This window comes from Lissotriton vulgaris, chromosome 11 (genome assembly GCF_964263255.1).
Source record: "Lissotriton vulgaris chromosome 11, aLisVul1.2, whole genome shotgun sequence".
Classification (NCBI taxonomy): Eukaryota; Metazoa; Chordata; class Amphibia; order Caudata; family Salamandridae; genus Lissotriton; species Lissotriton vulgaris.
The window spans coordinates 3,647,577-3,675,218 of record NC_141699.1 but is presented as its reverse complement, the minus strand read 5'-3'; the positions used below and the strand labels follow the sequence as shown (position 1 = coordinate 3,675,218).

The 27,642-nt window shown below is 44.4% G+C and overlaps 1 protein-coding gene across 2 annotated transcripts in view; it reads left to right on the top strand.

Annotated features, from left to right (window-relative positions):
• Window positions 1–11,965, top strand: part of LOC147678869 (catechol O-methyltransferase-like) — a 93,553-nt gene extending 81,588 nt beyond the window's left edge. Inside the window, exon 5 of one of the 2 annotated variants that reach the window (XM_086942627.1) lies at window positions 10,845–11,965. In XM_086942627.1, coding sequence (XP_086798753.1) covers window positions 10,845–11,024 — 180 coding nt within the window. In that variant the 3' untranslated portion in view covers window positions 11,025–11,965. The remainder of the gene's footprint in view (window positions 1–10,844) is intronic. The other variant, XM_086942628.1, reaches the window with a different exon arrangement.
• The last annotated feature ends 15,677 nt before the right edge of the window (window positions 11,966–27,642 follow it).

Genomic DNA, 27,642 nt, shown 5'->3' with positions numbered 1-27,642 from the left:
AGGAGTGTGAGGGTTAGTAGTTGTGTTCTTACAATGTTGCTACATTGGCAGCATGGCTGGGGCAGTGTTTGGTAGAAGCTGCAGGGGCCTCCTGACGAGAGTCGTGGCACGTATTTTTTTTTTTTACAAACTAAGCACTGCTCCATGCATGAGTTTTCGCTGGGCACAGCCCGCTGTGGGTGGTCACCCCCCCCTCCTCTCCCCCCCCACTGTGCTCATGCCCGTCTTTGTATTGGGCCTTTCTTTCTTTCTCTTTTTTGTTTCAAAATCTTTTTATTGTAGATATTCGGAGAACCTCAGTAGGAAATAAACAGGTCAAATGCTATAGTACTTTTTGCACTAGCACTTTAGTTTATAATCATGGTGATGAGTTGATTCAAGGCCTACTTTGGGCATTTTTAAACAAACGGGGATGTAACCAGTGCAGGACACACAATTTAACCAGTATGCATTGAGCCTTTGCAGGAGTTTTTGCAGTTAAAATGTTTTCGTTGATATTATGAAATCATTTGTAATTGCGATAAATGGCATCTTCGTAAGAATTTTGTATGTCTGTAAATTTGTATAGTAGTATATATCCGTATAAACTAACTGATACGTAAAGCAATGAATTGGTTTAACGCTCCATTACCATTATGCTTTTAAAAGGTTCTATAGTGACAAGTTACATCTTGCAGCAATACGTTTATGTGCCCGAATTATAAAGGACTGTTTGACTGGTTTTAAATATGCCTGCATACCAACTCTTCTATTTTTATGAAATTTGGTCATGTGATTGGTCACGAGATAATGCACTAGCAGTTGAAATTTTGGGACACTTCGCATGAGCGTTATGTGAACAAGACCTCTTGATGGTCGAAACGCATCATGGCAGAGGTGCGTGGCAAGAAATAAAGATTTACGCACTGCAAAATTGGGTCCGTTTTCGTCCTTATCCGTGAAGTGGATGTTGTGTGGCCAAGTCTTGGGATATATATATATATATATATATATATATATATATATATATATATATATATATATATATATAACCTACTGGCGGTCGCCAGTAGGTAGTTATAGTTAGGATTTTTTTCAATGTTAAATCTCAAAATTCTATTTGGAATAACTTTGGCGCCGGTTGACGAATCTGCCTCAAAATTTCCTCAAAATGGCCTCGCGGCGTTCCGGTCCTTCCCTGAAAGTTTGGGGGGGATTCGTCAAGCGGGGGCCGAGATAAAAGGGGGGTCCCAAAACGCGTTTTCCCCATGTTAATTTCCATAGGGCGGTCGATTTCACTTTTAGCCGGAACGGCTGAATGGATTTCCACCAAACTTGGCAAAATTGTAGGGACTGGTAGCCCGATGTGCCTTTGTTATGTCTCAAAATATGTGCTCCAGTCGATTTTGAGTAATTAAGGTTCAAAAAAATATATATATCTATAGCCGCGCACTGGTACGTGCACCGGTACGCGCACCGGGCACGCCACGCGAGGTGCGCACGGAAAGCTGATTGGCTCTCGGGTGTCTGTAAACATTCGAAACAGTCTGGAGCGGCCGCCATCTTGTTTCTCGGTAGGATCGAGACACGAGAGGTGGGCAAAACAAAGAGGGAAATGACCATAAGGGGGCAGGGTAGACCCCCCCTTGACCCCCTAGGTTTGATGTAGGGGCTATAAAAGGGCCCCGCGGGGCATTTAAAATATTTTTTTTTTTTCGTTTTGCGCGGGGGAAGCGCCCGGTACGCGCACCGGGGAGCGGCCCGGGGAGCGTACTATGAGGAAAAAAGATGACAGAGTTTTTAAAAAATGAAGTTTTTATTTAGAAATTGGAGGTAGTTCTAAAAACTTTTTTTTTTCTTCTTTTTGTTGTTTTATATTTTTTTGTGTTTTTTGAACTTTTTGAACTTTTTTTGGCTTTTCAAAACAGTTTTATATTTTTTTTGTATTTTTTTAGGGGGAGAAACAAAAAAAGGGAATTGAAACTGGCTCCACTGGAGCAAAAAAATAAAAAACCCAAAAAATTACTTCTTTTTGGGGCACTTGTGATTATCACCTGCAAGGACGATGAGCTTAACGCTTTTTTCACCATAGGCGATAAGCTTGCCACATGCAGAACAAGTGATTTTAAAATCAGCAAATCTTGGCTGAATGCAAGTCATCATCTCGGATGTTTCTGGTCCCGATGAAGTGGGTTGGTTTGTTTGGGAGGTGGTCCTTGACGACTGGGGGAGGTTACTGGCCAGTTCCCTGAACTCAGCACAAGAGTAGTTGTTTGGGTGCTTTCTGGTCATATGACGAATCATGGTATAGTTACCAAATGAATATTTTTTGTTTGGGTTGCCCCGTGAAAGTTCATCATTGCAGATTAGGCAAGTTACCTTGGGCGCATTCACTTTTTTCTTGCCCTCTGGGATTGAAAAAAACTCCCATACAATGTGTGGCTTGGGTTTGTATGGGGTATTTTCTTCAGGCAGCCATCTTCTCCTCCCCTCCTCCTCTTCCTCTTCCTCCTCCTCCTGTTCTTGACCACCAATATAATCTGGAGCTGGTCCTGTTGGTGGTTGTGGTGGTGGTGGTGGGGCAGATGCACCAGCTGCTGCTACTGAAGCCATTATTAATATCAAAAAGGTACAGAGATGTACAAACAGGTCTTCCTCAGTCAAAGGACAAAGTCAGAATAAGGAAAAAAGGTGGGGTCTTTCATCATTTAGAAAAAAAACTGTCCTGAACCAATGAGAAGTGTTATTTTCAGGTCACAAGACCAGGGGCTTCATCATTATGAAACAAAAACTGTTATGAACCAATGAAAAGTGTTATTTTCAGGTCACATGACCCGACGCGCTTACGCTACGCGCCCCGGGGCGCGCCTGGGGGCGCTTCGGGTCGCGTAGCGTAAGCGCGTCGGATGTTTACGTTGCGCGATCGTATTCGCTCGAGTACTTCCGGGTGCGCTTACGCCGTGCGTATCACGCGGACGCGGCTACGCGATACGTCATGATCATGTTTTCGTTCGCGATATTGGAGCTTACGGGACGATCCTCGGAGCGCGCCCGGGGGCGCTTTATAAAAGTACGCTTTTCGGGGCGCTCCCCGGGAAGCGCACCGGGATCGCTCCAAAGCAAAAAATAAAAAATAAAAAAATGGGAAAAATTGTAGGGACTGGTAGCCCTATTCTTAAGTGGTTTTTACGAAAATTAACTTTGATAAAATATATATTGTGCTACATTGGGCTATATATATATGCCAAAATGCCAAAATGTAACCCAAATGTAGTCCAATGTAGCCCAATGTAGCCCAAAGATGGCCACCAGAGACCAAAAAATGTAAATGTAGCCCAAATTTCAACTAGATGTAGCCCAACTGTAGCCCAATGACAGAATGTACCAGAGTGTTCTAAAGAACAACTAGAGTGCTAAAAGTCTTATTTATAAAGTGAGACTTATAGTTAGGAATTAGCATTAAAAAAACCTATGAAATTCACTGAAAAAAACATAGGTTTCACACCAGTTATAGTTAGGAATTAGCATTTAAAAAACCTATGAAATTCACTGAAAAAACCATAGGTTTCACACCGGTTATAGTTAGGAATTAGCATTTAAAAAACCTATTAAATTCACTGAAAAAACCATAGGTTTCACACCAGTTATAGTTAGCTGGACATTTTACTGATATAAAACCATTGAAATTCCCACGTTATAGTTAGTTGGACTCACTATAACTTGCGCGTGCAATGCACTGCTGATGACATCACATATTACATCACTCATGACATGGTCAGTGACATCACTCATGACATCACTGATGACACCATCCTTGTAACACAGTGACAGACCTCCTTTCACTGTAAAGTAACCTTTGAAACACATATTCAAAAATAGAAACTAACATTAACAAAAAAGTGGATATACCCATACCAGTTACAACAACGAATTCAGTAATTTCACCATCTATATACAAATTCACACATTCACCAACAATTTTATGTATTCACTCATACATATACTCACTCATCATATGTAGTGATACCCCTATTCATTCTGTTACACACTGACAGTCATCAAAAAACTTACTCATACATATACTCACACATGCAAATAAACTAATAAACATCAATTTATTTGCATATACAACTATACACACATTAGCACATTACTTCTAAGGAAACTTACACATACTTACTCTCTTAAACAATCACTTATAGAAACACATACTTATTTAAACAGGAACTCTTTCAATCTCTCACTCTCACATATACTTACTTATATACATCAATTCTCATATATACAAGATTAAAACATATGTAGTTACTCATAAAGACACTAGTGAGAGAGGCATTCACTCTCTAACACACACATATACACACTCATCCACCCATACAATCCTACACAAATGCTGTCTTCAAAACACATACAAACAGTGAGTCAGTCATTGATGCATCTATGTGCTAAGTAACAGCCCCACCAAACCATACAGACACTCATACTGATACTAAAAAAACATCTAATAACCCATATACACACACATGTAGCTACTCACCAACCCATGCAGCCACTTATACACAAAGTAAAACACTGATACATATATTTAAATATTTAAACATAACTCGCTAATATTTGTATTCACTAAGATACACTTAATAAGCCAGTTAACCAATCAATTTTTTTTAAAAAAACATCCATTTAGACACTTATTTAAACATTTATTCTTCCATCGATCTTAACATATACATATATAAAATATATTTATTTTTCAGAAAGACACACATTCACTGGACGATGTCATCAGTGATGTCATTTGAGATGTCATCAGTGATGTCATGAGTGATGTCACTGACCATGTCATGAGTGATGTAATATGTGATGTCATCAGCAGTGCATTGCACGCGCAAGTTATAGTGAGTCCAACTAACTATAACGTGGGAATTTCAATGGTTTTATATCAGTAAAATTTCCAGCTACTATAACTGGTGTGAAACCTATGTTTTTTTCAGTGAATTTAATAGGTTTTTTAAATGCTAATTCCTAACTATAACCGGTGTGAAACCTATGGTTTTTTCAGTGAATATATATATATATATATATATATATATATATATATATATATATTTGCAAATTCCTTGATCCACAACTCGTTTGGCTATGAATAAAGAGGCCGCACACCAGGAAACAGCACATCGATTTATTGTGCACTAAAAATCCAAGGACGACGCGTTTCCGCATTAGTCTTTGTCAAGTTGCTTCCTGAACCTCTAATTCCCATTGAAATAGACTACAATGTTGCTAGATATAGAAAAAATACTTAGCGCATTTTTACGCTATTCATTAAAGAACAACATTTAAGGAATTACTTCAATGAATGTAGTAAATATTATTATTATTACTATTTGCTTCTAAAAAATGTATTAATTAATTAAAGCCACAAAAACATTACCTCAAGATAATAGTAACTTGAAGACAAAATTATGCGTTTCGCCTTGTACTGTGTTACAGTCAAAGATGATTCATTCCGTATCGGTCCAATGACCATGATAGGGTGATTGCGTTATTGCAAAATTCATCAACATTGCTTGTCAGTCCTATAATTAATGAAGGATTAAAAGCTTGCACAACATCATACATGCACGGCATGAAAGCAAATAATTATTTCAGGTGCATTCTGGTAAAGCTACAATTTGCGGTAATCATCAAAGCGTAATTCAGCATGTACCAGTTATAGAACTAATATCATTCTAACTGTTGCGTGCTTCTAGGGAATGAACAAGGTATAGGTCGCATCCTTTGGAGGTTTTAGGGTATGGGATTGTGAGAGGAAAGTGATAGGTGAATGTTTTTAAATTTCTAATTATTGAAACTAGTATTGATTGGGGAAAAGGATAGAGATTTGAATCATAGCAATTTGCAAATTGCAAATTACCATCAAGTTCAACTTGATGGTAATTTGCACCCCCTAGTAGTGAAATCGCTATTCTAAAATGGTTCTTGCATTGCATTTAAGGAATCGCAAATTGTGATTTCTTAAAATGCAATCACAATTTGAGAAATCACTATTAATTGCGAATTCTCAAATTGCGAGTGCCTTGAACCTTGATGCACTGCAAATGCCCTTTTTGCGGTTGCAAACGGCTGTTTTTTTTCGAACGGCATAGTTTGCACGCGCAAAAATGGTTGATGCATGTGCCTGTGAGTCTTTAAGACTCAGATAAGGTAGCATGGAAGTAGAATTCAGAGTCCTTCAAGGCTCCCCTTACACCCTAAACTTAGTCAACATCTATGTCCAGCATTTTCTAGCTTTGTTTCGATCTGTTGGCTGTCTGGGCGTATCCTACGCAGAAGGCATCGATAAATATCCGACTGGACAATCAAGCCCCGTCTTCATCTGCTCATCTTTGCCCCTTCTCACAGCAATCCACCAACCAATGAGCCTTCACCACCGGAGAGTGATTGCAAGAAAACTCCTCATCATTGGGAAACATCGGAGTCGCTGGCAACACAACCTTTGGCCAAAATGCCCGGGCTCTTCTCCCACTCTGTAAAATCTCTTGGAATACTCCTTGACCAGGAGCCCTTCCTGAAACAGCAGACCATCACTCTCTGTTTGGTCCTCTGACCATAAGTCTTCGAGGTTTGAGGACGACGCTGCAGTTTCTCCCTAAGGAGTTCCGTAAACTGGTGGTCGTGGCATGCGTTCCCTCTAAGGTTGTAAGAGGCTGTACATAGCCCGGCTGCCTGTCTGTTGGCCAAGCTGCCAGGGCTTCCACAGTCCACACTCAAAATATTTGATCATGTTTTGGCAGTATGCAAATCCCTTCGTTGCCTTCTGGGTAAACGGAGGATTCACTTCAAGGAATCGCCAAGGAGCCTTCGATGGGCAAAAGAAATCTGATATTTCTGGGATTCTACATGCCCGTATGCCTTCTCACAACCTTCGCTCTTCCATCAGCACTTGGTACTAATGCTTAAAATCAAGCGGTCAGGCTTCTGTGGGAATCTGGAACTCTCTCCGCTCACTGGAAAAATCCTCAATTTTTCGAAAAAATAAAAAGCCTAAAAACTTGTGTATCTGTTGTTGGCGATGCTGGGGATTCAGCTCTTTCCTGTTTTTGGTTTCGCTCACCCCAGTTCATGCATACTTAGGGGCAGATTTACAAGCCCCCTGCGCCACCAGTACGTCACTTTTCATGACGTACTGCTGGCTCCTACATATTTACAAGGCGTGGCTTTTCCTCTCCTTGTAAATACGGCCCCTTCACACGCAGCACTTTGTGAGGAAAGGGCGTTCCATGGGTGTTGCTGTGGGTGTTCTGTCGCAACACCCATGGAACAAGACACATCTCCAGATTTACGAGAAATCGTAAATCTGGAAATGTGCGTGAATGCTACGCCACCCTAGAGGTGGCGTAGCTAGGCACAACGAGGAGAAATCTTTTCATTTCTCCTTGTTTTTAACTCTTTCAATGCGTGCTGCATTCTACAGAGGGAAAATGTCTGTTTTTGTGCAGGAAGGTGCCCCTTCCTGCACAAAAACAATCTTCCCACGACGCAGGCATCCTTGCACCATGGTGCAAGGGTGTCTGCGCCAGCGCATGGCTGCAGTTTGTGCGCCAGCGCAGGGAGAAGCACAGAGATGCGACATATTCTTGTAAATATTTGCATCCCTGTGCTTCGGAAGTGCCACAGCGTGGCGCACCCAAAGGGCTTGTGGTGCTACGCTGCAGCACTTCCTCGTAGATCTGCCCCCTTGTTTTAGTGTTTCTATTTCTTTAGCTGTTTTTGCAACCTCTTCTCATAGAGCCAAGAAGCCTCATGGTGCTAGAGTGCTGACCAAATTCATTCATTCATTCATTTACAGTTTTTTTTGCAAATCTCAGGATATGCAATAAATGATCCCTGTCCGTATTCATGGTTCTTTAGTTTTTTTCTGTCACTTTCCAGACTGATTATGTATCTAGTAATAGTGTGCATTGTTAAAAGGTGAACGTTGCTGAGAAAATCAACACCAATCCGTTTTCAAAAGATCCGTTTTCCAATTGGATATATTATTTATTGTTATTTGAGCCTCTGCATTGAGCAAGGCAAAGGAAGGTTTCAAATGCAGTGGGTTTGCTTGTAATAATTTTTAGCTATTCTCTGTAATGCAGCCACCAGATCTGGTGTTCGTGTTCAGATCTTGTGGGTTCTATTCCGTGGTGATCAGTTGTAAAAGACGGAAGGCAAAGAAGAAAACACATTGTCAAAGCCAATAGTTCTGCTTGAACGTGCTACTGGAGGCACACTGCACATTTGTGCCTGACTGTGATGCCATGTGTTGGCACCGTAAAGCCTGACCCATTGGCTTTGCCAATGCTTGCTAATACCTGCAGACACCGATAGATGTTCACTTTGAGTGCTCTGCCACTATGTCTTCGCACTTCAGAAGATGCCTCTTGTCCTCAAAGTGACCGCGAAGTGTAGTTAGTGCAATAATGTGACATTGTCAGGATGAAATGTGTGCAGCACTGGGACATTGTCAAGATGAAATGTGTGCAGCACTGGGACATTGTCAAGATGCAATGTGTGCAGCACTGGGACATTGTCAGGATGAAATGTGTGCAGCACTGGGACATTGAGAGGATGAAATGTGTGCAACACTGTGACATTGTCAGGATGAAATCTGTGCAGTACTTCAAGTTGAAATAAAAATAATGGGGTTGGTCCGAATCTCAGATGAGGGATGGAGTGGAAAAGAAACCCTACATGCATTTTCCTAAAGATATATGGAGAGGCTGTTTTGACATTTAACCGCAATGGCCCCTGAAACCACAACTATCCCTGGTACTTGCAAACCACTGAAAGCATCTTTCACCCTCTCATCGCCACCTTACGACTCGAAGACAAGTGAGGCCTGGAGTCCTGCGAAGCCGCATCCAGTAATGTAAAGCGCCTCAAACTCCAACGGTTCAGAAAGTGTCAGAGCAAAGGCGCTATATCATGTCCGACATGTCCACAAACACTGGGTTCTGTCAGATGTTCCATATGCAATTACAATAAATGTAAATGAAAATCCTTTACATTGTGGTTGCCCTGAAATCCTTGTATGAATCCGGCCCTCTAGGTCCTATGGTGGACACCCACCATCCCCATAGATGAAGAGACCAGGGAACTTGGCAAAAAGCTGCAAATCAAACGAGTGATTTCCACAGCACTGGAACATATGCTTAAATGTGATTTTGTGGACTGTAATCACAAGATACATTGCTACTCTTGTACGTTAGGCATAAGTTACGTTTAGGCAGGGTGTTTGTCGGTGGCAGGCAGTTTAGCATGAGGTATGAATTAAATACACCACAACAACTAGAACACAACGAGCCTGGAGCGATCTGCCTCAAACACCCCACATCCATGCGTCAGATTTACAAGAAACTGACGCTCTGTACAGATGCGTCAGTTTCCCTGCGCCTCCCTGCAGAACCCTTGCGCCACCATGAATGCGCTGTATTTAAAATAAGGCGAACCATAGAGGCGTCAGAAATTCTGAAGCATCATTTGCTGCCAAAGTCACGCAGTGCTGGAGTCATGTCGCAAACACAATGCATCTCCAGCAATGCATGGGGAGGTCTATTCCCACCACACTGCGTTGCTCCTTACACCTGCTCCAAGCAGGTGTAAGGTTTTGACGCAGTTCCATCCTAGAAGTGGTGCAGTGAAATCTTATAGATTTCACTGCGTCACTTCTACAAGGCTTTTTTGCTTGGGAACACCCACCTTGCATACATTATACGTGACGCAGGTATAATGTGGTGCAGGGCTTTACAATGTGACGCACCTCCCTAGATGCGTCACGTCGTAAATGGGCCGCAATGTGGTGCATTGTTTCTGCCGCCACTGCGTCACAAAAAGTGACATAACGGTGGTGTAAAAGTGACGCAAAGGGGCTTGTACATCTGCCCCTACATTCTTAATGCCACCGATTATCACCACACATCGTTTGGATGAGGTCTTTGGGCATCATGCAGGTCACCTAATTTCGCCCATGTACGACACACTACGATCAATGTCCCTCCAACCACACATCTGAAAGGGACCCATTGAACCTGAAGCTAAATGCAGCTTTTTCAAAGGTATGAAGTGCTAAACATGCCGCAGTGCAGTCCACTAAGCCGTAGACATCAGCAGATGTTGCTTGGGTGTCAATCAGGAACCACTTGATGATGACGACAATTTGTAAATGCCTAATTGGGTTTGTAAACTATTCATGAAGAGATATGTAATCACTGTCCATGTGATTACTGCTTTCTGAGTTTTGAAATCGGGTCTGTGAACTCTGGGTCGCAATTTACATTTTTTAAGGAGGGCATTTTCGTCCACTCTGTATCTCCCTTGAAGTTCCCTTGTGTGGGTTGTTGACTCTTTTTCCCCAACAAGCCCCCTGCAATTATTTTCTGTAAAATAGGATTGGAGGGGTGATTGGAAGTACCTTTACATTGCTTAATAGTTGCAACACAATTGTGACCCAATTTGGTTGCATATGTTTCTCCCAATCACAATTGTTTGAGGTTCATAAAGTTTGCAAACATAATGTATGCGTATAATTGATGCGCTAAGCATACTGTTAAATATTCCATTTGTTCCACAAAATACTCAAAGGATTGTCCCCAATTCCCTCTGTGTACTTGCCAAATTTGTTGTCCAAATGTCCACAAGTTTTTTCTCTGTATGTAAAGAGTTGCCTAATCCCTTCTTCACCCTAAATGAGTGTCTTTGAGTTTGTATTAATAAAATCTTCAACTTAGAACGCATTCAAACTGTGTCTGCCTTTGATATAAAACTATTTTTTAGAAATTTTTTATAAACTGTTAACTGGTACCTTTCCATGTTCCTCTTTACAGACCTGTGGGTTGCTGAAGAAAGGCTCCGTGCTAGTGGCTGATAATGTCATCTGCCCCGGTGCGCCGGAATTCCTCCAGTACGTTCGCACAAGTGGGCGCTACGATTGTACCAACTACCCCTCTCATGTGGAGTACTCGAAGAACGAGGATGCCCTGGAGAAAGCAGTGTTTAGGGGATAAGCGCCTACTACCTGCCACCTCCTGTGTTGTGGTTGTGGTGTTTGTTGTTCCTTGTGCCTTTTGTGCAGGTTCAAATCTTGTCGGAGGATATGACGGCAGCAGAGGACCTCTGGTTTTCAGAAGTGTCCACCTCATCACCCCTGTGGAGCTGTATTTATTTGTAAATAAATTCTCTTTGGACGCCCTTAGATTAAAGTTGTTCTACGTCTGATCTCAGCCTTTGTAACATAATTGTATATTATGTCCTTACTTATAGGAGCTTTCAGCCCGCTTTCTTCATCTAATTGACTGTCCATGTCTCATTCTCTTTTTTGTCCCACTCATCACAGTATAGAACATAGGGCCGGGGTCAGCCCACTTTAGCCATCAAGTTACCGGTCTTTGAGCAATGTAATTCTTCACTTGCACAATGTGCAGTCACTCCCAAAAGTAGTCCACTTATACAGTTTTACAAAAATGTGTGTGTTTTACTGTGGTGTTGCTTTGTTGTCTCATACTAGTTTCAATTCTCAGTCGATCTTCAGAGGTGCTATGCCCTACATTAAAAACCTAAGGGTTGGGTTTAACCAGGATAGAGGCAGCAGCTGTAGCTAAATATTTACATTCAATCCACATGTAAATGAATCAAGATCAGTGTCATGAAACCAAACACAAACTGAGAGAAACCAAGAAAGAATTCCCTAGTAACCACAGCACACGCAATCTCTGAAGTCTGCTGTGGGCTTCAAATGTCTACAGCTGGAACTGTTGTCCTACAGATTCTGTGCGGGGACCGCACCCGACCCTACAAGGAGTTCTATTCCTGCTTTAAGGCAATTTATGAACACCAAAGAGTGAGAACAACACCTCAAAGCTCCTCCTTCAGCCCAACCCTCCTCAACATATACATGACACCCCTGGGAAACATCGTCAAGAGCCACCGACTCCACATCATCTCCTACTTGGAGGACACCCAACTCATCCTCTCCCTGACTAATGACCCAACAACCACCAAGGACAAGTTCCAAAGATGCATGAAAGATGTATCACCTGAATGAACAACAACTGTCTCAAACTCAGCACCAACAAGACAGAAGTACTCTTCTTCGGTAAAGGCAAGGACGCCTCTTGGAACAATAAATGGTGGCCACCTGAGGTCGGTCCAAACCCACCAACCACGCCCGCAACAATGGAATCATCCTCGATAGCCAGCTTTCCATGAAGAAGCAGGTCAGCGCCGTCTCCTCCGCTTGCTTCCTCACCCTCCACATTCTCAGGAAGGTCTTCAGATGGCTCCCACCCAACACCAGGCAAACAGTCACACAAGCTCGTGTCACCAGCAGACTAGACTACAGAATCTTCCTCCAACTTAGAACAACCGCCCAACTAATGACGAAACTTCAGATTTTCCAGAACACTGCAGCCGGACTCATCTGTGACCTCCCCAGACGGATTCACAACACCCCGCACCTCAGGAAACTCTGCTGACTACCAGTCGTACAGAGATGCAAGTTCAAGCTGCTCACCCATGCTTACATGGCGCTACACAACGAAGGACCGGCGTTCCTCAACACTCAAATGAACTTCCTGCAAACTCTGCTCCAAATCCCTCTTCCGAGCAGCCTCAAGTTGTATCCACTGGACCAATAGCCGAGGCCGCTCCTTCTCCCACCTGGCGACTATGACCTGAAACAACCTCCCCCTGCACCTCAGAGCCTCACCATCACTCCAGCAGTTCAGGAAAGACCCCAAGACTTGGATGTTGAACCAAAGGGATAACAGGCAGCTCGTTCTCCCAGCGCCTCAAGACCTTCACAGGTGATGCAGACGCGCACGGCAAATTCGATTGATTGATTGAGAACAGAGGCCTGGATATGCAAATTAAAACGGTTTGGAGTTAGTGGCTGGGAATATAAGGGGTGTGGGGATTCTACAGTGATTGTAGGGAAGACTTTATGGAAAAATATATAGCATGAAGGTTTTAATGACATCCCTGAAGTGTTTGCCTCTATCAAAAGTTTGCTTTATCAGCAGAGCAACCTTCCCAGGTTGCATCAACACCCAAACATAAAACCAAAGACAGATTATCTCTTTCCTACAGACGCACGCCATTGCCTTTCATTTGGGATTTGACCACTTCGGCTCCACCACAAGCATTCTGCAGACTCCACAAAGAAGAGTCCAGCTTCAGTGCTGGCAATGAGTTTGGGCAAGCAGCACTCTTTGTGCTAAGAACCTATCTGAGCATACCCACCTCCCAATCTCTGGATTCCTTCATGCTTTAATAACTTCTTGGACAGTGGGCATGGAGAAAAGTGATAGAAAACATTACATGTGTGCATGAGGCCTATTCTAGTAGCAGATCTAGACACCATGGACCGGACACACGTGTTCCTGGCTTACCGCAAACAGAATTAAAAACATTTTGATGACCAGCCCAGAGGTGGCACTTTTGTTCTTTACTGGGAGGATATATACTTCTGGAATGTGATCTCAAGTAGTCCAAAGTTAACAAAGCATGAACTGTGTGTTCTTTTTAACACGAGGTCAAACTGTACGTATGCAAAGGAGTAATGTAACAGCATTTGTATTTGTATGTGAATTAGCATTTTTTACGTTGTCTTTAAAAATGTGCATAGTCGCTAACATTTTTAACTAATGTGTTCTTTTTCTATTGCTTTTTTGTAGCAGTTTATCTGGGTACAAACAGGGTACAAATAAACCAAATACAGAAAGTGTTGACTTTTCTAATGAAGGATGATCGACACAGAGGAGTAAAAGGGTATACTGATATAAACTATTATACTACGCGAGGTGTGTTTGTAGGGGATTTCATGCTCCCTTTATTGTGCGTATCTGCCTGTAATGGTATCATGTAAAAAGTACCAATATAGCAATATTGACAATTTCTGAGAAACATTCCCAGCTTTCTAATGACTACCAAATAAATAATTTAGAATTGAAAGTGATGCCAAGAAAGTTGTGGTGAAAACAGAGTTAATAAAAATTAACCCCCAACTATGTTTATTGATTGTTACTTTCTTTGGCTAGATTTTCTTTCTGTTTAGAGTGTGCTGATAATTTTCCTCCTGATCATTATTATTTTTAAAAAACAGAAGTTTGGCATTTTTGATAATTTATTACAGAGTTACAGGAAATTTCTCTGTGCTTCAAATGGTAAGATATAAATAAATTATTTGTCTTGTAACTGACAGTTGCTCTGTGATAAATGCTCAGGCTGATTGCTTTATGTAAATCTCTTTTTATCGACCAGGTTAGCTTCGAAAACAGTTCCAACAAACAATCCTCTCCACCCCCCTCAGAACCTAAACCTCCCTCTAAGAACCTCAGCGCATGGAACACAATCACCACTGAAGACACCATCCGCCTCATGAATTCCATCCACTCTGGCTCGCCAACCGACCCATGTCCCCACAACATCTTCAACAAAGCAGACTCCATCATCGCACCCCATCTCCGTGATGTCATCAATTGCTCCTTCATCTCAGCTACCTTCCCCGAAAGCTGGAAACATGCCGAAGTCAGCGCCCTCCTGAAGAAACCCACACCAGACCCCTCCGAACTTAAAAACTACCGCCCCATATCCCTCCTCCCATTCCCGGCCAAAGTCATTGAGAAAGCCGTCATCACAGTCCGGCTTTCGAGCCAAACACAGCACTGAAACCGCCCTCATCGCAGCAACAGACGACATCCGAACACTACTGGACAACGGAGAAACAGTGGCCCTCATTCTACTCGACCTCTCCGCCGCCTTCGACACTGTTTGTCACAGCACACTCATACAACGCCTCAGCAGCGTCGGCATAAAAGGAAAAGCCTTGGACTGGATCATCTCGTTCCTAGCCGGGAGAACTCAGAGAGTCCAACTTCCCCCTTCAAATCAGAAGCCACCGAAGTCATCTGTGGTGTACCACAAGGATCATCACTCAGTCCCACCCTCTTCAACGTTTACATGAGCCCACTCGCCTCCATCGCGCGTCAACACAACCTAAACATCATCTCCTACGCTGACGACACCCAACTGATCCTTTCTCTCACCAAAGACCCCAACACCGCCAAAACCAATCTTCACGAAGGCATGAAAGAAGTAGCCGTATGGATGAAAGACAGCCGCCTTAAACTTAACTCCGACAAAACGGAAGTGCTCATCCTAGGATCATCCCCCTCTGCCTGGGACGACTCATGGTGGCCTTTGGATCTGGGGCAAGCACCCATACCCACGGACCATGCACGTAACCTTGGCTTCATCCTAGACTCTTCACTTTCGATGACCAAGTCAACCCCGTCTCGTCCTCCTGCTTCAACGTACTTCGTATGCTCAAAAAAAATCTTCAGCTGGATCCCCGCCGAGACAAGAAAGACTGTCACCCAAGCACTGGTTACGAGTCGGCTAGACTACAGAAACACCCTCTACGCCGGAATTACAGCCAAATTACAGAAAAAACTCCAACGTATCCAAAACGCATCAGCAAGACTCATTTTGGACATCCCTCGCCAAGATCACATCACCGGCCACCTGAAAGACCTCCACTGGCTTCCCGTCAACAAGAGAATAACGTTCCGTCTTCTCACCCACGCACACAAGGCCCTCTACAAACTAGGGCCCGAATGCCTCAACACTCGACTATCCTTCTACACACCCACTCACCAACTAAGATCATCCAATCAAGGCCTAGCCGCAGTTCCACGTATCCAAAGATCCACCATGGGAGGTAGATCCTTCTCCTACTTGGCGGCCAAGACCTGGAACTCACTCCCCACTCACCTCCGCCTTACACAGAACCACATCTCCTTCAGAAAATAACTTAAAACCTGGCTTTTCGATAAATAATGAACCCCCTCCCCAAGCGCCTTGACACCCTCTGGGTGAGTAGTGCGCTATATAAATTCTTGAACTTGAACTTGAACTAGGGATAAAAGAGCAGTTTGCCATGCCATGGGAAAAAGTGGCTATTGCCGAAATAAGGTATTTTTGTGGAATTGATTGAAGATGCCAAATGTGCAAATATAATTTACTATTGGCTTTGTGCCATACTTGTTTTTGCATTGGTTGATGGAGGAAGTATGGTGACTAACTGGCATGGGTGCAAATTCAGGACGTTAAGTGTAAAAATTCAGGACAAAGGGTCAAAATTCAGGACAAGAATTAGGGACAGAAGATCAAAATTCAGGACAAAACTTCGGATTAAAAGGTAAGTTTCACGGACAGAGGAAGTTTCCCGATAGAATAAAAGTGTGTAAATAGACAACCACTAAAGTACAAATCAAAAAAAGATTATATTAATTTGAGACAATCGTGCACTTCCTGTTTTTTTTGGTATGTGCGCAGCTTTGAGCAACTGTGCAGGTCTTTTTAGGGTATTTCATATGATCATAATCTATTTACATGGTTACTGCACTGGGTTGTCCAGTCGGATATTATGTTTACAACTACTGGTCATCGAGCAGGCAGGGTTCTGGCTCCTACCAGCCAAATTAGATGTTCGAGCAGTTAGTTTTTTTGTTCAGTTTTCAATATATGATTGTAAATAGAACTATAAGAATATTTCACACCACGTTAAAAACCCACACCTATAAACGATTCACAAAATAAATAATAAAAGCAGGAACTCTTTTAAAAGTCATTGCCCTGTGGTCAGCAATGAAAGCGTGTAAATTAGTGTTGAAGAGCAGTTTCACTAACAAGACCTCGTACCACTCGTGAGTCAACCACCTGTGACGTCTATCGCAGCGCGCGCCCGAGGGACTCGTTCAACATGATTGGATGAGCTCACTGTAACCAGATGCTCCTAAGATCCTTGCGCACTTCCGCTTTGGCTAACAACCTGCTGGTGACCTCATGGATGCGTGAGTCGGGTTCAGACTTGAGGAGTCTATGGGGTCTAAGTTTGGACAATATTATCAATAAGGTTTTATTGACCGCTTCTGCAGATACTTGGCAGATTTCAGCAACAGAAAGCTCCCACATACAATGTGCTCTATGGGCTTTTCCTTTACTAATGTCTTGCTACTCAAAGCTCTGATTCAGACTTGTCAGAGTGTCAAGTTCTTTTCATTCAACTTGTTCGGCTTGAAAGCAGCACGTGGGCACTTAATTTAAGTGTTATCAGGTGCACAGCCGGAGACAGCTGAGGGTCTCAATGATCATAAAACAAGGAAGGGATTGCAGTCATGTACAAAACACGTAGGTACTCATTGCCCAGAATGAAAACACACCCACTTATGTGTATCAGTGTGCTTGTTCTTGTTGCTCATCTAAAGGTTATGCACTTATTTTACCTAGAAATGCCAGCGCTATAACAAGAGTTTAAAAAACTGAAAATCAATAATACTGGCATTGAGTTGGAACCTTAATAACATCGCTTAGAAACTGTATGCGTGTACCCCTCTCTCAATGCTTTTGTTCTTTTTCTATCTTTTCCACATTCTTGTTCTTTAACCCAGGCTCACTGCTGTGCCCTGCTTTGCCCTCTCTGTCTTTCCATATATATTCCTTTATCTCTCTCATACTCTCTCTGGCTCTCTGTTTAGTCGTCTGACTCACTTTCTCTTTCTCTTTCACTGTTCTCCTCCATATCCCTCTATAAGTCTATTTTTAGGTTGAGGACCTAAAGGCTGCGCTTGCGCAGTCTTTAGTCGGAGATTTTATGTTTTTGAGTATGGGGCTTGAACTCGCCTCTCTCCTCCATCTCTCCTCCATTGGCTGGCTTCCTAAACGGAGGCCAGCCATTGGAGGAGAGGGGCATCACTCCGATCAAGCCCCGTCTCTTTCAGATTCGGGGGTGTGTTTTTGGCGTTCTTTCCACATGTGACGTCATCCGTCACTCAGAACGCCAAAAACACGCCCCCGATTCCGAAAATTTCGGAAGCTTGCGGCCGCCATTTGTTTTTTGTGCCATTTTTTTCTTGCTTTATTTTAGCCGTCTCTTGTTTACATTTGCCCCTATTTCAATGTTATACAATGAGGAAAATACATGCCACCAATTGTTTTTTCACTTTCACCCTCTTTCCTGTTACGAAATGTGGGCAGGTACATTCATGTGTAATAGTCGGCCTAAAATGTTTTAATTGCTGTATGTATGCATGTTGCAGCAGCACTTGTATCCGTTGGCCCTATAAATGCCTATTAGAGACTCCACTGCTGTCTTGTTTTTCAAGTCATGCATGTACATTGCTGTGCACATCTTACAGTAAAGTGAACGGAATGCAGCTGCGCGTGCAGCCTAATAGTAGCCGCACCTGTACAGTCAGGGTCATCCTGTTGCTTCGCAACTGACCCACGTGGCAATTAGGCTGCAGTCTCAGTCACGTGACCGAAAGTCTACACACTTTTGTTGACGTAACTTTGACCCTCCTCTCACGATCCGCCCTCTGAGCTGAGCCAGCCAATCCTTTCTATACGCGGGCAGCGAGGCGTGGCGGGTCGAAGGAGCGGCGCCCGGACTGGCTGCGGAGGTTGGAGGTGGGCGTGGCCGCGAGGGCCAGGGGTGTGGGCAAAAGGTGCCAGGCTCGCGCTGCTGTCACAGGTTGTGCAGGTAGCGGCGGCGGTGCGGGTGCCAAGGTGAGTGCGGGAGCCGCAGAGGCTGCTGGGAAGGGCTGACCATGAACGGCCAGTAACGGATGTGAGTAACGACTCGGGGGCTGTGTGGAAGGTGAATGATACCTCTCGGGCTGTGGAAGTGTCTGCTGAGCTGTGGAGTGGGAATGGGGACTCCAGGCGGATGGCGGGTCCTGAGGCAGCGCATGAGGGAAGCGGTCCAGGGCAAGCACACGTTGTCGAGTGTGACTAGTTACTGTCCTTCCGTGGTCGGCACCTCAGGGACACAAACGTGGTCTGCTTTGAGAAACTGAACACTTCTGCTGCCGGCCTACCTGGAAATACATATCGTCGGTACCTTATATTGCTGCTTTCATTATTTGTATTCATTATTAGTGTTCCTAATAAATACACCACATAATATTGCTCTGCATGGAAAACATTTTTACTGTAGAGAGTGGGTGTTCCACAAACTTCAGCATTGCCTCCAGGAAAAAAACATCTGCTGTAGCAGCTCGGGTGTGGATCCATCTCCTGGGTCTCTTTCTGGGAACAATGCTACTACCGCCCCTTCTGGGAAAGGGGCGGGTTGGGGGGTGCTTTTGGTTGGGGGACCTGGGAGTGGTAAGACGGCGCTCATCACGGAGTTGTTGTGGCCTAGCTCACCAGCTGGCTTCCATTTGTGCAGGGCCCAAGACTCTGATACTGTGCCTTGGAGGCTTCATTCGGGGACTGGTGGTGCAGATCAGCAAAAGCGGGCTCATGTCTGGTTATGAGGAGAAGCTAAAAGACCCAGCCGTTCAAAGTCTCCTGCAACCTGGGGAATGTGAGAGGAATGCATCAGAGGCATTTAAAAGGTGCAGTATGGCTTCCCTGTTAGAATAGTGCAAGATTTGCCTTGCATGCAGCGTTCAACCTTTTGACCTGAGAACTGTTTTGCCATTACCTACTAGTATGAATGAATACAGGGGGTTCAGCGCTCTCAATCATTGGTATGTTTAGGTGTCTTTCATATTTCACTTTGCCCGCCTCATCGTACCCATGTAGCAGTGGGTAAGTACATTTCACCCATTGCTCTCTTGCACTGCGAGTGGCAGCATTTTGCTTGATCACATGGCAGAGCTCCCTTAAAGTAGTGCACTTCAGGTCACTCCTTTTTTTTTAATGTCATGCAATATGCAAAATAAAGTGCCAATGTTTGCTATACAGTTAAATGCATAAACAAAATAAAATGTTGCTTGCTTGCCAAGGCCAGACCATTAGACATCGCCAATGCAGGTTATCTTATCCAGTTTCTACATAATTAAATAGGCTAAATTGGCTGCCAAGACATCTTAATGGCTTAAGTCGTACGTAATGGGTTTGGATGGTGATTTTATCAAACATTTCCCATGATGTATGTCGTAATGCATAGCCGTGGGTGAATAGAACTATTTCCTCTATTAATATGTGAGCTGAACCACACCTTGACTTATGCATACTTTTGAATTTGGCTCTTTACAAGCCGTGTCTGACAGTCTTCTCAAATTCTGTTAAACAACTCCACTGTGTTTATAAACCCCAATGCGCAAGAGACTGAGTCATATGACTGGCTGTTTGATGGAAGCAGTGGTCAGCGAGTTCCCACTATATTTTCTTGAACAAGTAGGGTAATATTTGTATGTTGCTAGCGAGTGTGTGCTCCGGGTGGGCAAGGTGTCAACTTAAAGTCGAACCGACAAAAATGGAGTGTAAGAATGTAATAATCTTAGGTGGTGGGGTGTCGACGACTGGAAAGGTCACTTATGCTTCTCCCCTTGCGTTAACCCGAGAACCTTCTGACTCCAGTACATCCCAAAGCTCTTTGAGGCCTAGGCATTAAAAGCAAATCATGACTCACCCAGGCTAACTCATTTAAAGCAGTGGTTTAGTTGTTCAAAGTGATTTTATGGTTTCGCTTTCGTAGAGTAGTGGCTCTTGTGATGAATTCTATTGATCTTGCAAGTCGTTTTTGCAAGGGCGGCTTCCCTGTTGTAAATACAGTGTCAGCAGTTTTCTGTGGTTGCACGTGTGTCAAGACTTTTATAAAAACCCACGCTTCATATTTTAAATAGGTAATTAGAATTCTTCACTGAAAGTTGAGGGTTTACGCTGCTTGCATAACATTTATTGCAATGTAGCTGTACATTAATCTTGGAAATGAAATGCAGCCTGTTTTGAGTAATGCAGAAACTAGTTTTACTCTGACCAATGTGTTACTGCTGCTGTATTTAAGGTGGTAACCATGATCTGGTTGATTGTGACTGAGATTGCATTAGCTCTCCTTGCTAACCATATCTTCCGGATTGTGCTCTTCACTCTTTAGTGCAATCCAGCTGTGCAATCTTTAGTGCAATCCAGCTGTGCAACAAACATGTGCTGCCTTCCGGTATTCGCTGCACAGATGCGCCCCATCCTAATAATTTGACAGCTTTTGATGCAGCAGAATGTTGTGCCACTAATCTTACAAACAACCTTACAGTTCTGCTGCTTTATCTGTTCTGTTGCCTTCAAATCATTCTGAGAATAGATGGGCCCAGATCTAATAAAAAAAATCATGCAACACAGCAAGTAAAGTTGCTAAGGTATGGGAACAGGAGAGAGCAGAACAGCGCCATATCTACCATGATCGTTGCATGGGAACGCCCATTCACCGCCCATTGAAGGCCCCCTTGCTTCAAAGTAGCACAAGGCAGCACATTGTGCAGCTTTGTGCTGCTTTTGGTTTCAATCCACTGCAAATCATGATTTGTGTTGGATTGCAAATACCACCACTACACTTTGATTTGTGGTTACATTAAAAAAGTAATGCAAACCTGACGCAAAGTGCTTGTAAGTGTGGGCCATCATCTTTATTCTTTCGGGGGGGATTATGTGCTTAATTAAACCCTCATCAGATGCAAAAATTGTCCACGTTCCTAATAATGCCCAGAGGATGTTTTAAAGCCATCATTTTGGCCATATCTCTTTAGAACTTAAATTTCCATTTATTGGATGCCCAAACAATGTGCAAGAAACATAAAAGCAATGAAATAAGTTATGACAATTCATGCACCATTCGTATTCTAGAAACACTAAAGTTTTCTTTGCAGGATCATGGCGTGGGATTTGACTTTCCTTGATGGAAGTATTTATTCAAAGGTCTGATGTTCACAATACTCCAAGTATGCAGTGATTCTGAACCTTCCATAAACACATAAAAAAAATACACTGGTCCTGTTCCACAGACGTTTTGTAAAATAGTTGTAATTCATTCAACTCGTATGCTTTGCCTAGCCATTTTGGTAGCTAATACTCCTTATTTACAGTCCGCCAAGCCTTTCTGTTTTGAAACACTCTGTCAGAAAACATGCTGTCACAGGTGCAAACGTTTCCACGCAGGTTGAGCACATATTACTTGTGTGTTGCTTTCCTTTAAAGTTAAAACCATACTTCTGTTTTATGTGAAATTGTTTACTTACTAATGCATGCATGGCCTAGCCTTGTCACATAACTCTAGTGTGTTCTTCTGCAATGCTTTCCAGATTGCTTTATCAGCTCACATTAGCCTGTGGCATTTAACGTCTGAATGCTCATTGGCTCGTAGCTTAAGGTTATTGAACCTCAAAAGTCTGTTGCAGAATATTTATAGAGTCCAAAAACGTTCTAGCTTGTAACGAAGTAAAGATGAGTGTTTAAGTAAATGAAAGCAGTGGAAATGTATATTCAAGGATTGGGTAGTCAGGCAAGGAAAGAGATAACCGGTAAGTGTATCAGCCAATCAATTTTGATAAACTGGAGACGACTTTGTGGATAGGTATGTGTCTGTGAATCTGTGTGTGTGTGTGTGTGGCTCTCGGTGTGTGTGTGTGTGTCTGGCTCTCGGTGTGTATGTGTGTGTGGCTCTCGGTGTGTGTGTGTGTGTGGCTCTCGGTGTGTGTGTGTGGCTCTCGGTGTGTGTTCGTGTGGCTCTCGGTGTGTGTGTGTGTGGCTCTCGGTGTGTGTGGCTCTCGGTGTGTGTGTGGCTCTTGGTGTGTGTGTGGCTCTCGGTGTGTGTGTGTGTGGCTCTCGGTATGTGTATGTGGCTCTGGGTGTGTATTGCTCCCCTGCCCCCTGGCTGTGCTTGCTCCCCTGCCCCCTGGCTGTGCTTGCTCCCCTGCCCCCTGGCTGTGCTTGCTCCCCTGCCCCCTGCCTGTGCTTGCTCCCCTGCCCCCTGCCTGTGCTTGCTCCCCTGCCCCCCGCCTGTGCTTGCGCCCCTGCCCCCTGGCTGTGCTTGCCCCCTGGTTCTCCTGCCCCCTCGCTGTGCTTGTTCTCCTGCCCCCTGGCTGTGCTTGCTCCCCTTCCTCCTGGCTGTGCTTGCTCTCCTGCCCCCTGGTTCTCCTGCCTCCTCGCTGTGCTTGTTCTCCTGCCCCCTGGCTGTGCTTGCTCTCCTGCCCCCTTGCTGTGCTTGCTCTCCTGTGTGTGTGTATGTGGCTCTGGGTGTGTGTGTGTGTGGCTCTGTGTGTGTGTGGCTCTGTGTGTGTGTGGCTCTGTGTGTGTGTGGCTCTGTGTGTGTGTGGCTCTGTGTGGCTGTGTGTGTGTGGCTCTGTGTGGCTCTGTGTGTGTGGCTCTGTGTGGCTGTGTGTGTGTGGCTCTGTGTGGTTCTGTGTGTGTGGCTCTGTGTGGATAGCTTTTTTGTAGGTGGCTCTATGTGTGGATAACTTTTTTTGTAGATGGTTCTATGTGTGGGTGGCTCTGTCTGTGTGAGGGTGGCTCTGTGTAGGTGGCTCTGTCTGTGTGAGGGTGGCTCTGTGTAGGTGGCTCTATGTGAATGGCTATGTGTGGGTGGCTCTATGTGTGTGTGGGTGGCTTTGTGTGTGTGGCTCTGTGTGGGTGTAAATGCAATAGGTCAAGAATTTGCGAGCGATTAAGCTATTGGCATTGTAAATGACAATGCCATTTATTTAATGATTAAGCTATTGGCAATGTAAATGACAATGCCATTTATTTATGATTAAAAAAAAAATCATGAGCAATGCCAATAGCTCTAACTTTAATAATGCCGAGACCATTGCATTGTAAATGCTTGTTTTCTCTTTGCCTGTCTATTCCTTTCTTTGTCCTTCTGTCTCTGTCTCACTCAGCTTCTCCCTCGTGCTCTTTATTTGCCGCACATGTTTGCCCTCTCCCTTGCCTCCCTGTCTCCTCATTGTCTTTTCCTACCTGTGAAGCATAGTAGCCTCGTCTCAAGCCAGAGTAGGCATCCCGTGACTCCGCACAATCAGATCTTGAAGTTCCACATAGCCAGGCTGTGCTTGTGCATACTCTAGAGAGAGGCAGGGAGTGAATATCTGCATCTATGCAAGATTGATATGTAGCAAGTGTGATACCCTCAGCCCTTTCCAGCTCTTCGGCTAAGCACACTGAATGGTGGAATTTCCAACCTCATACATGAGGGAAATGAATAACATCTCCAAAAATGCAACCTGCTATTGGCTCGAAGGCCAGGACTGTCTGGAGTTTCTCAAACCTGGCATAGCTGACTTGGTGGGGTGTCACATAATAAAGTTTTTATAATTGCAAAGTTTGGCTCTGTTCTCAATGTCTATCAGATATACAATCTCCTCTTCCTCATGCCCTTAGGCTGGTATTAACGCATAGTACGTTTACGGATAGGCCATGTCACCAGGGGCACCCTATTCAGGGCCATCTATTCCTTTTACAAAGCATTGTCATACGGAATCTATCTATCTGGCCAGAATAGAGAAACAAGGCTTTAGATTTTAAGAATCGTATATTGTAGTCATCTTTGCAATCAAGACAACCGAGAACATTTTTTCAGAGCGTACATTGCCAGGATGAATATATATTTCATACAATTTGAAAGGCTATTTTGCAGTGGTAAACGGACGATTTTTGCAATTCGCACCGTGTGGCCCTATCTGTTACCTCTTTTTAAAAAGACGAGAATATTCAATATTGCAGCTTTTATTCGTTTGCAGTCACTCCCTCCTGTGAAGGTCTACTTTTTAACTGCAGTTTATATCCAACGCGCCATACAACAGAGGACTCCTGCTATTATGTGAAAAGTGACGCGCGTCTACTTGTCTGTATAGCTTTTTATGTTCTTACTGGATATTTAATGTTTTAACGTTTTTTTTAAGATGATGTTGCTTATCCTACAAGGAATATAGATTGATTGATGTATGTATTGGCGTTCTTTTATACATTTATGGTCTAGCTAGATCGAATAAAGTTATTCTGACTGACTTTTGGGGTGCCCTGATACCCCAGGACAAACTCTGTTTTAAAAGCCCCACAGCACGACTGTGACTGATCTGTAGTGATTCTTTCACACCCCGGGCTTGGTGGCTCAGTGAGCTAAAGTATGCAGTGTGGTGATCTATGTTTGGTCTCAGGTCACAGATTCAGAACTGGAGTGGTCCACTCAGTGTTTCATCATTCTGAGGTTGATCAAATGCGTGCTATAGGGTTGAGAACCAGGGTTTCCCCTTCAGAATGACCTATTTACAAGCATTGACGTGGGGTGATGACAATTCGTCCATACTGGTGTATTGACTTTATTAAACGGGTTTATTAAACCCTGAGTCCCCTTCAGACCTCTCTTTTCTGGATCCTGAATGCTTTTTTGGACGTGTGTTTTAAACTACAGCACTAGGCCCTATTTCTTTACTTTTTAAAGGTCATTGCCTCGGGGTAGGTGCATCAGAGGCTGCTAGTCACCGTGACTCCGAGTTTTCTGCGCGCTGCTCCCAGCCATGGCTGCCAGGTGTGTTCATCCAGTTGTTTCAAGTGGAGTGAACCGAGACTACACTTCCCAGGATGCATTGGGGAAACCCTCGGACTAACACCATGCGTGTGTGTGACATGGGGAGCCTGGGCAGGGTTGGGATGTGGGGAGGGAGGGGGCTTTCTTATCGATCACGTATGGCGTACGTCGGTACCGTACTCCGGTGACGTAAGTCGTGGCGATGACGCAATAACGCGGCCTGCTACCACCAAACCGGCTCGGAGCTGAGTCTGGCATCACAGGCAGCGCGCGCCTCCATACCGTGAGTACCACCTTTGAACCTTAATTTGCAATTTTAAGTCGCAGGTGCGGGAGTTTTCTTAGTGGGAGGCCCCATAACGAGGAATAGTTTAATCGGAGTTAAGAGTTCAGATATTATTTCATGTCACTACTCCTCAGTGTTGTAAACAACATATCCTGGGAACTTTATTCAAGGCCATAAAGGAAATGGGTGTTAGGACGTCATGTTCTTGTCTGTATTTGCCATACGACTTCCCCGGTTTCTCTTCTCTGTCTGGGTTTCTTTTCTGCCCTTTTTCTTTTCTCTTCTCTTTTGCTCCCCCTGTCTCTTATTATTCTCTGATGTCTGCGCTGGGCTCGTTTCTCTTTTCACTTTTCTCTCCCTATGTATTTCTCCTTTCCTCTTTGCCTTTGTCCTCGTTTCTCCCACTCTCTCGTTCTATTCTGTTGCATTTTCTCTTTCTTTAGCTCGTTTTCTCTCTCTCTCTCTGAGCCTGTTGTAGATACACATGTTAGATATTTTTTTTGGGGCCACTAAGCGCTGCACTCCTGTGGTATATTCAAGGCGCTTTTCCACTGTGTACTTGGGCGAGGGGCATCTTTTCTGCATCTTTGGTGATTAGTTTGCCGCTGGTCTTTTCAGAGAGAGGGGGGCCGGGCCATATTGTCAGGTGAAGTGAGTGTTATTCGAAGCCTTTAATATCAAAACATATAACCCCCGCACCCTGCGTGGGTCAAGGGGTCGCTTCCCTCCCCCACATGCAGATAAAATCCGAAACTATATACACCTGAAAAACTGGCGGGCCTGGTGCAGAGTCGGTGATTGTCGGTCGGGTTTGGGGGATGAACCAGCATTCCAGGGAGTGTGCAAGGACTGCGGCACAGTCAGTGAAAGGCCTTGGGGGGGAAAGGGCAGATTAAACACGGGGCCTTTGCACCTGGAATGGTGGTAGGTCTGGGGTACGGTCAGTCAGACACCGCCTGACCTGCTTTAGGCTGTACCAGCCTTTCAAAGACATCAATCAGTCTGTCGGGCAGTCCTTTTTCCCTGTAGGCCAGCCCGCCTACATTGATACAGGATGTAACGTGTAAAATACATACACGTTCGAAAGTCGACCATGTGTAAGGTGTGCGCGCTTATATTTTTGCTTCCAGCAGGAAGTCTTTCTTTGCATTGAGTTTAGTCTGTGTTTTATCATCCGTGTGTGACTCGGTGTCAAGGATACTTGTTCCGTGCTGAGGCGGGCCAACAGGTTTGTAAAGTCAGCAGGTAGCGCCTGACGCGGATCTCCGGCGTTTGTGTCTGTCTCCCATACAAAGTCACACTCGGTGCTTTAAATGGGCCGGTACTCACCGCTACTGAGTACCGGCACTAATTAATGTTATCAAGCTGAGTACCGGCACTTCTCCACTGCCAAGGAGAGTACCGGTACTCTGGGGCGAATTGATAAGGTGGACACCGGCCGGGGCCGAGGGCCAGCTGGGTTCCTGTTTTTTTGCAGCATGTTTGCCGTTTGTCTGGGTCATTCAGCTGTGTTGAGGCACAATGGGGCCTGAGCGACCTTCTGGAGGCCTGCTGCTGCAGTAAGTGGGCCTCTGCCCCCTCCCCACCCAGATGGAAGCTCTCATTGGCCTCAACAGCCTCCATACTGGAACGTCTTGTTAGATGGTGTATGGGACATTCAGTCTGCACACAGTTATGTGTGCAGACTGAATGAGTGTGGCGGGGCAGGAGGGGAGCTGCTCAGGTGTGGCCTCTTAGAAACCCAGGTAACAAGGCCCATTTTCACCCCTTGGCCTCTCACTGGGGTCTGGCTGTCTTTCCCCTGACTCGCTTGCCCATGCAAATCAACCCCTACCCCGTTCCCCTGCTGTGACATTGAGTGCATGATGGGTGGGGATGAGGTGGTGGGGAGTACCTAGGCGGACTCCCTCGTACCCAGGTGAGGTGAGAGGCGGTCTACTGACCTTCCCATCAGAGGCCAGTATTGTTCTGCCCCTCGCCTCTACCATGCTGGACACTGCAGATGCCCACGACACAGTAGTGCTCTGTC